The following is a 10,022-nucleotide window of genomic DNA, read 5'->3' as shown; positions in this document are numbered from 1 at the left end:
TCGTAGTTAGATTATGATTCTAATTAAGTTAGCTATATAAAGCTTGTAAGAGCCATTGGCTCCACAGACGATTTGGATGAATAAAAGTTTGTTTCTCTGCAATGGAGTGCTATGCGATTCACTAGAGGGTGGGAGATCCTTGGAGGGCAGTGAGATTCTGTACCTTGTTGGTGTGAAGTCTTGGACAGTGGGATTCTGATCCAGTTGGTGCCTGGTGAGAAGCCATTGTTATCCTTCTTCTTTTCTGTGTACTAAGATTTTACTAAAATTCTACAATCATTATTTTTCTCTGCACCACATTCCAATCACCATTAGATTGTTGATTTGGTGATTTTAAAAGTGTTAGGAAAAAAAAACCCTCCTTTTCTTCTTCTCTTCAATCGACTTCTCCCTCCTTTCTCTCTTTCTCGGTTTCACCGTCCACTGGTTTTCCTTCTTCTCATCCTTGTAAGAGGGCAGCACTAATGAGGTAAAAACCTAAACCAATGATTTAGTTGCTGCCCCTCCTCCAACCTAGCTCTTTTTCATACTTGTGATTATGTAAACATTGTTTTGCTGATTAAATGATCGAAGATTTATATGGTCTTCTATCTGTTACTGCTGAAGATCATATTTGAACTAGGGTCTCGTTTTGATCGGCGGCTACACGAACAGTGTTGAATTGAACAGAGATATTGAACAAGGAGGATTGATTTACTGATTTTCTGGTTTACGTTCTACTGGGCGTGCTTGCTGAGAATCGAAGTGATGTTGAATCTGCAGTTAAGGGTTTCCTTCCCTGATTTCCTCTGTGGGTTCTGGTTTCTGAAAGGAAGAAGACTTCAAGTTAGTTGTGGTTTCTTTCTTGTTTCTCGTTTACAAGAAAAGATTTGTTGTTGCCCTGCTGCTTGAAGAACTTAGGATATGTGGTTTGATCGAAGAAATTTCGCTGATCGATTTACAATCAATCATGCTTTCCTTTCTGAAGTTTCATATTTTTCTGCTTGATGAGGTTGAAGACGAGATTTCCACCTCTGGTTCTCTCCTTCACTTTTTTTTGGAATTTGGTTTCCGGCTGGTTCAGACTGGAGGTTTGAGTTGCCTAGGTTTTACTTCCCCCAACTCTTACCTACTTTACCGTACCATTGGTTCGAAGACAAAGGTTTCTTGGTTTGACAAGGTCCTCTCCTCTTGAGAAGCAAGTGAACTGAGAAGAAGGTGTTCTTCGATCTCTGGTTTCCAGGGTTGATTCTTACTGTGGGAAAATTTATTTGGATCGATTCTTTGCTGGTATTTTGTTGCAGCGGGTTCGATTGAAGCTGTTCCCCTTCCAAAGTGTAATCCAAAGGTTTCCAGATTACTGCCTCCTTCTCTCCCTGGTTCTCGGTTGCAGTAGCCGTGTTTTTTTGATGGAGTCCATGGAACTGACCCATGTTTCCGCCTGTGGTTTCTATCGATACTCCCTGCCCTGGTTTGAGATTTGTTATGTTGGAATCGCTTTCTCGTTGAGGAGTTTTCCCAATTCTCTTTCGCTGCTGCTGTTCTACTGCTATAACCGTAGTCTGTCGAAGGGTTGAAGACGTTATTGTGAAGAAGACTATTCTGTTGATTGCGTGGAAACTACCCCTGGTTTCTCTGTTGTAAGGTTGAAGACAACCTTCGTAAGTTGGTTTCTTAAAACCTTATTATTTGAGTTCCAATAATACCCTTCTCTTTATCTCTTATTCTCTTTTATCCATTTTTTACATTCCTTTCCCAGTTTACCCTTTTTCCTAGTTGGGTTTATAATTAGATTTCAATTTAATTGCAATGCTGCCATTCCCCTATTTGACTACCTAATTGACCCTTGAAAATTCTGCTTTATTACCAGTTTGCCCTTTTGCTTGGATTGTATTTAAAAAAAGAATTTCAACCAAATTACAGCCATGCCATCCTTTTTCCAACTCTGTTCCCTCATGCCATTGGTATTTACCCATAACACCTTTGGAAATTTCTGGTAAAGTATAATTTGCCATTCCTTCCTTTTTTAATTACCCATAAAGCACCTTTGGAAAATTCTGGAAAAGTACGTTTTTGCCATTAAACCTTACATCATCTCCATTATTGGTCCAAGTGTACTACTACACGTGAGGGGGAGATTGTGTACAATTACATTGCAGAACTTGTAGAAACTTGCAAACATTGCAGACATTGCAGAAACTTGCAGAACCTTGCAGCCATTGCAGAACATTTATGCAAAACATTGAAGATCAGTTTTTTCCACCATTGCCATTGGGTATCTTTAGTTATTGGGTTGAATTTTTCGTGAGGGGGAGATTGAAGTATTGAAGATATTTTGGGATCTTATTTGGATGCCTATTTGAGGATTTATAGTTGGGTTGATTCAGTTGTTTCCGTTGCCTGATTCAGTTTATTCTGCTGCTTGCTGCCGTAGTCTTTCACTTCAAGATTTTATGTCACTATGACAATCTGAGATTCATCACTGGACCACTATTGAAGACTGGTGAAAGCTTTTCTGATCAAGTTTGCCCAGTTTTTTGAAGATCAATTATTTCAAGTTCTTGAAGGTTTATTTGGGAGCTTCATTCATCTGTCAAGCTGGACTTTGCTACAACTTAGTTTCTTTCCATTTTGTTCAAGTTGGGCATTAGTGCCTTATATGCGCCAGCTTGAGGGGGAGTGTTAGAATATTGGAGTTTTTTTCTTATTAGTTCAAGATGGATCTTCTTTCTTTACTTATTTGTATAATCCAGCTTGATGGGGAGTGTTGGAATATGTAATCTAGAATACCGTGGGGTTATTCTGGTCCTTTTTGGGCGTACTTAGTTGTTAAGTTATTAGGATTAGATTGCTGCTCTTATTGAGTCAGCTAGTGAGGGGTAATTATGTCTATTTCAGTCCCTTTGTAATTTCCCCCTCTACTATAAATAGAGGGGCTTACCTATCAATGAATACAACACATTCTATTCTCTAATTCTCTCTTTCTAACCTACGGTTCTGCTAACAAAAAGATATCATATTGTATCGGGGAGATGCAGGATGTGCTAAAGATACGCATGAAAATGATCAAGAAACGCATGTATGTGCATAGGATACATGTAAATTGCAGTTTTGAAGCCTTATTATGTACTATGTAAGCATATATCAGTTTGGTGCAAGGATTTGAGTCGTTTTTATCCAATCAAGTGATGTGGGGGGGGGGGGGATCTACAACTTTACCTCTTTTTCGCCCAAATCTGTTTTGATCTAAATGATTTGAGCATTGTAAATCCTCAAAACTTGTTGGAAGGGTGAAGATTAAAGTTGTTTTTTTATGATAGATGATTTCCCTCAACTCAGATTGGAAAAAAAAAAAAAAAGAGTTTCCAAGGCCTTCAGTTGCTCTTGGTTTCATATCTTGCACATGGTTTCTATTTTGCAGGTTTAAAGGAGGCGTATCTTTCCTGTATCTGACCATATTGGTTGATACAGGGAAGATACAATTTTTTTTTTGCTTAAAATAAGTAGCGTATCAGTACGTATTACATTGATACCCACAGAAATGTATCATCCAAGATGGTACGATACACACTAATACTTAAAACCCTGGTTGGGGGTACTGATATATTATTATATGTCTATTTTTTTTTTAAATTTCTTTATATGACTGTTTTGAGGGTTTTATTCCAACTTAGTAGAAATAATCTGTACATTCCAACTATTTAGATTGTATTTTTCTTGGTGGCAAGAGAGTAATTTAAATTTATCCAAAACCAAAATGTAAATTTAAACCTTTAGAAGCAAATAACATGCTTTCAGCATTTAAATTGTGATGCTAATCCATGCCTATTGAAAAGGCTAGATTTTTCCGTGTTAAGTTTATTGCTTACATTCTATGTGTATAAGTTATAAAACTTGTGATTAAACTCTCAAAAATTGTGGAATGCTTCCGGAAGACATGTTTCTTTTCCTGTTCTAGTCTATACTTCATTATTTACATTACATTACCCTCAAAAGATCTAATTGGTTTGGTAACTTTGTTTACAGCTTGCATTCTCTTCAACTCCTTTTTATGAGCCTTTTGCTATCCCGTTACTTCTTGAAAAGTTATCTTCTTCTCTGCCATCTGCAAAGGTCAGTGACATTAAATATAGTTTCCCTATAGGAGAAATTTCATTTACACGGGTCCACTGTTTTGAGCCAAGTGGTAGGATGATGTATTAATTCTGACCTTTTGATAGTCAGGTCTAGGTTTGGACTAGCCTTGTATGAATTTCAGAACTTAATTCAATCAACTACCCTCCCGTGTATTGGCATGTAGACCTGTATTTTTCAGCAGTCCATCTATGCCCATGCACCCCCTTGTAGTCCCTAGATTTTCAAAGCTTTATTTTTCCGCTTGGCAATCTCTCTTTGGGCTAAAACTAGATATGTAGGCAGATGGACCTTGGGGTTCCTCATGCAGATTTTTGAACCGTTCAGATAAACTTACTGAACCTTTGCCCTTTTATTTTGGGTTGAAAAGCTTTTGCAATCAAATACAGAGATGATTTCTTTGATTGCAGGTTGATTCTTTGAAGTATCTCAGTTCTTCTGCATCAAAATATGGTGTGGATAGAATGGAAAAACATAGCAGAGCTATTTGGATGTCTTTAAAGGACACAATTTTTTCTTCGTCAAGTGAAGATGTATTATCATTGGCATCAGAGTCGCCTGATGCTATGGGGTTCCAGGAGAATGAAGTTGTAAAAGAGGGTCTAGTTTGTTTATATCATGTTATTTTGCAAAATGAAAGGTTATTTACAAATTTGATTGTTGAAGATGAAGATGTTGAGATGATTTTCAGGTCTGTCACAAGTTGTAGAAGTTATAATGGTATAACTGTAGAAAACAGGAAGAAGCTGCAAGCACTTGGACGCATTATATCTGTTTCAGCAAAAGTCTCCAGTTCTTCCTGTAGTAGGATTTTCCAAAGTTTCTTTATCCGTTTGATGGACATCCTTGGAGTTTCCTCAGATGGAAGTGGTTTTCTTTCTGAAAAACTGAATTCTGGGGCTCTTTACCTTTGCATTGAACTTCTTGCTGCATGCAAGGATTTGGTTTTAGACTCTGGAGAACCTGCTCCAGAATCTTTTTCATTGGAAGACACTTGGTGCAACTTGCTTCAAAAATTTTCTGCTCCACTGACTGATGCTTTCAGTTCTATTTTGGTATCAAGTATGGAACAAGGTTTCTCTGAAGATATTTATACCGGAGGTAAAATTTTATGTTTCCCTTTATTTTATAGGGTTGCATTGTTTCTTGTCCTTCTGTTACTTTTTTGTAGTATCAGTGATTCTTTGGGAGTGCTCCTGGATAGGCCAGAAAGGAATTATAGGTGCATGAATTATTATAAAGTATATGTCATACACAAATAAAACTTTCAACATTGTTTATGTATGATCTCAACTATAAACTACAAATACCACCACTTAAACTATTTGTATCATGGAGAAAAGCGGCCATAGATATGAAGTATAAAGCTGATATGTATGTACCAACAAATTAATGGAACACATATAAGCCATTGCAAAAGATCATGTACTGAGAAAAAAGCAAATCGTATTCTACCACAAGCACTGCAGCTAATGAGAGACTCTCTCCCTTTCCTCACACTTTGCCTTTGCAAATGAATTAAAGCTTTACCTCTAGCTAGTCATTTATAATGAAGTTGTCACCTTCATTACATTCTTTTGGTGCTAGTTCTTCAGTCATTTGTGTTGCTTGCTTTCCAGTTGGGACCCATCTCTGCCTTCTCCATTAGCTGAAACCCCTGTTGGATGTAGACACGATGATAAATGTGTCACAATGTGATTATCAGATTGGCCTAATAACACCCCATATTGTTGGTAATGCACGCTGTCTCTTTTACTTGTTCTTTCTATGTTTTGTCTGTTTAATTTGTATGCAAAGTGTCATTGCTGCTGCGCCATGGACAATAAATTTCACTGGCCATGTGTATCCTAGGCCTTCTTGGATCTCCATATGATGGTCCTTATCAATTGGTCGTCGATCCCAAATATAACTTCTGATTGAAAAACTCACTCATTTACCCCCTGATAGATTGAACACTGTCTAAGGCTGTAAACCAGTACATGTCCCGCATTCATAGGATGCCGGAAGGGGTGGACTAGACATGGCCTTAACCCTGGCAATTTTGTGCAAATTGGCCCACTTTAGGCTTTAACCTGTCTCTTCGTATTGGCCCACTTCTCCTATGTCCACCATTAGATCTATGGTTTTGTCCTTCACAATAGAGAGCCAAAACCTACGCTTTTACACTACGAGGCAAGTAAAGCAAATTACTATAACGTGAACCCATAAAATACTGGAAAAATAATTTTAATTACTGCTGTGATTGTATATCATAGAAATATGTTTGTATTATCCTTCCAGGTATACTTATTCTACCGAAAAATCCTTTTAATTATCTAATAGGCCTGAAAATTTTTTTAGTTACTGATTTAAACTAGTACTTAGTACATATTTGATTTAAATTAGTTCTTAAAATACCTGAAGACATTTTTAGTTACTGATTTAAATTAGGACTTAATACATATTTGCTACACATTTGCTAAAATTGGCATCTTTGGTTCGTTTCTTTAACTTACTCTTTCGTCTTTGTATTGATTCGTTTTTTTAATTGTTTTTTTGGAAATAAGCTGTTGTTTCTAGTTTAGAATCAGAGTTAGGAGAATTATTGGCTTGTCAATAATGACAGAGGCCCACTTTATTTATAATGAGAATTACAACCCCAAGGGCAAACTAGTCCTGTAGGAATAAACCAATAAAATAAGAAAAACCCTATTGTAAAGAGAAATTATCCTAATCTAACGGCTCTCAACACTCCCTCTCAAGTTGGTGCGAAGATATCAAACATGCCCAACTTGGAAACCATCGGATGGAAGATTTTTCAATATAAGCCCTTGGTAAAAACATTAGCCAGTTGATCACTAGTACTGACATAAGGGATGCAGATGATTCCTTGCTCCAGCTTTTTTTTTGATAAAATGTCTATTGATCTCCACATGTTTAGTCCTGTTATGTTGGACCGGATTCTGTGCAATGCTAATGGAGGCCTTGTTGTCACAATATAGTCGCATAGGGTCATTACTAGAAATTCCCAAATCACCCAACAGACTTTTAAGCCACATACATAAGTTCGCAGATCCCTTGAGTCATGGCACGAAATTTGGCTTCTGCACTGGAGCGGGAGACAACAGCCTGGTTTTTGCTACGCCATGTAACAAGATTTCCACCAAGGAAGGAGCAGTAACCAGAGGTGGATCTCATATCATCGATGGATCCAGCCCAATCAACATCAGTGAAGATTTCCAACTTCAAGTGACCATCAAGGGACAAAAGAATTCCCTCTCCTGGGGCAGACTTCAAATACCTTAAAATCCGATGAACTGCATCAAGATGAGATGTCCTGGGATCATGAAGATATCTACTAACAATGCCCACAACATAGGCTATATCCGGCCTGGTATGGGATAAATAAATCAGCTTTCCCACCAGTCTCTGGTATTGTTCCCTATCAACTGAGTCGCCCATACCTGCACTTAGCTAATGATTGACCTCAATGGGAGAGTCAACAGGTTTGCATCCCAACATACCAGTTTCCTGTAGAAGGTCCAAAACATATTTCCGCTCGCTCAGAGATGAAAATTCCCTTATCGGATCTTGCAACTTCGATGCCTCGAAAACATCGAAGTGGACCTAGGTCCTTAGTGTCAAACTCCTTAGCAAGTAGGGTCTTCAAATGGGAATTTTCAGCTTAACTATTCCCTATTATAACAATATCGTCAACATAGATGATGAGGGCAGTGATCTGAGAATCACTTCTTTTGACAAACAAAGTATGATCAGCTTGACTTTGTTTGTACCCAAATTTTTGCATAGCCTTTAGGAACCTGCCAAATCACGCCCTAGGCGATTGCTTGAGACCATACAGGGATTTTCTCAACTTACAAACACAATCGGCAATAGATGGGAAAGAAAAACCAGGAGGTGGATCCATGTAGACTTCTTGTAGGTCTCCATTCAAGAAGGCATTCTTGACATCTAACTGTTGAAGATCCCATCCTAAATTAGCTGCACATGAGAGAAGGGCACGGACTGAATTTATGTTTGCTACAGGGGCAAAGGTTTCTTGATAATCGATTCCATAAGTTTGGGTGAAACCCTTAGCAATCAGACGAGCCTTGTATCTGTCAATCGTCCCATCCGATTTTTGCTTGATTGTGAACATCCATTTACAGCCAACCAATTTCTTCCTTGTTGGATGAGGAACAAGCTCCCAAGTACCATTTTTGTCTAATGCCCTTATCTCTTCTTCCATAGTTGCTTTCCACTTTGGATCAATAATGGCATCTCTCCAATCCTGTGGAATAGACATAGAAGACAAGGAGGAAACAAAAGCCCTATAGGAGGGAGATAAGGACTCATAAGAAACAAAGTGAGAAATAGGATGTTAAGTACATGATCTAACACCTTTTCAAAGAGCAATAGGGCGGTCATCATGTGAAGGAGAATCAGGTACAGAAGATTCAGGTAAATTATTAGTAGGGGAAGAATCATTACCTGATGGAGGAATCGGATTTGGTGGAGGCTCCACATTAGGTGCTGGAGGGTCGTTTAAGGTCCCTTGCTTCTTGGATGTCTTCCGAGTGTAGATCTAGAGATCTTGAGGGGCAGCAGGAATAATTGTACCTGTTTCAGTAATAGACTCCCCCTGACCCGAGATTTCCCTAGAAACAATGGGAAAATTATTATTAACCATGGGGTCAGTAGGAAAAGGAACCTCTTCTTCCTTAAGACTCTCCTCCTGAAGAGGTGCCGTGAAATATGGTTCAGATTTATGAAAGGTAACATCCATGGTGATATAAAGGCGGCGGGTAGGAGGAGGGTGATAACATTTGTAATCTTTCTGAGAGGCCGAATAACCAAGAAAGATGCATGGAAGAGCACGAGGATCCAATTTGGAACGGGATGGAGAAGAGTTGTGAGCAAAGTAAACACACCCAAATATTGTGGGAGGAAGAGAAGAAGCAATGGTGTGATCAGGAAGAATGGAAAGAGGGGTCTTGAAGTTTAGAACACTGGAGGGCACTCGATTGATGAGATAGGCAGCAGTGTGAACCGCATCTCCCCAATACATGAGGTTTGGGAAAGAATACCATGGGATGAGAGACGGTCTTGAAAGACACTATCCACATATTCGGTACCATTATCACTACGGAGTACCCGGACAATAGCGTTGAATTGAGTGCAAATCATAGTATGAAAAATTTTAAAGCATGTAAAAACATCAGATTTTTTATGAAGAAGATAAACCCAAGTAAGTTGAGTACAGTTATCAATGAAAGTAATAAACCATCGACATCATTATGATCAACGGTCCTAGAGGGATCCTAAACATCAGAATGTATAATAGAAAAAGGGACATCACTGTTACTATCACTATTAGGGTAAGAGTTCCTTGTGTGTTTAGCAAATTCACACACATCACAATTTAATTGTTCTAAACCACAAATCCGAACTAAATCAAGAAACATAGAGCACAAAATATGAAAAGAAGGGTGGCCCAATCGGCGATGCCAATAAACGAGCTTTGTCCGAATGCTAGCAGAGCGGAGAGTATGAGCAAAAGAAGGCACCGGAACCGTTGGTGGAGAATCCAAGAAATAGAGACCCTCACGGACCCGACCATACCCAATCGTGGCGCCCATCACCAGATCCTGAAATAAACAATGAGTTGAGAAAAAATGAACAGAACAGTTCAGATCACAAGTAAAACGGTAAATAGATAAAAGATTGGCACATAACTTGGGAACATGTAAAACATTAGAAAGAGAAATACTAGAATCACAGGACATAGAACCTTTACCAGAGATGGAAGACATGGACCCATCATCAACACACACCTTATCCCACCCAGAACAAGGAGAATAGGTACGGAAGACTGTGGGGTCACTTGTCATATGGTTAATGGCACTTGAGTCAAGTAGCCAAAAAGGACC

General features: G+C 38.6%; 1 protein-coding gene across 7 annotated transcripts in view; it reads left to right on the top strand.

The window, feature by feature from the left end:
- LOC122646264 (MMS19 nucleotide excision repair protein homolog) overlaps positions 1 to 10,022 on the top strand; it is a 102,078-nt gene that overhangs the window by 40,297 nt on the left and 51,759 nt on the right. For 6 of the 7 annotated variants that reach the window (XR_006330582.1, XR_006330581.1, XM_043839787.1 and 3 more), the window contains 2 exons: positions 4,006 to 4,092; positions 4,524 to 5,214. Coding sequence is in view for 5 of the 7 variants with exons in the window: in XM_043839787.1 (XP_043695722.1) it covers positions 4,006 to 4,092; positions 4,524 to 5,214 (778 nt within the window). In the remaining 2 variants the exon portion in view is untranslated. The remainder of the gene's footprint in view (positions 1 to 4,005; positions 4,093 to 4,523; positions 5,215 to 10,022) is intronic. The other variant, XM_043839786.1, reaches the window with a different exon arrangement.

The sequence above is a fragment of the Telopea speciosissima genome, chromosome 11 (assembly GCF_018873765.1).
Source record: "Telopea speciosissima isolate NSW1024214 ecotype Mountain lineage chromosome 11, Tspe_v1, whole genome shotgun sequence".
In the NCBI taxonomy this organism is placed as follows: Eukaryota; Viridiplantae; Streptophyta; class Magnoliopsida; order Proteales; family Proteaceae; genus Telopea; species Telopea speciosissima.
Note: the sequence above shows the minus strand (reverse complement) of the source record. Positions and strands in the feature narration are given on the sequence as shown.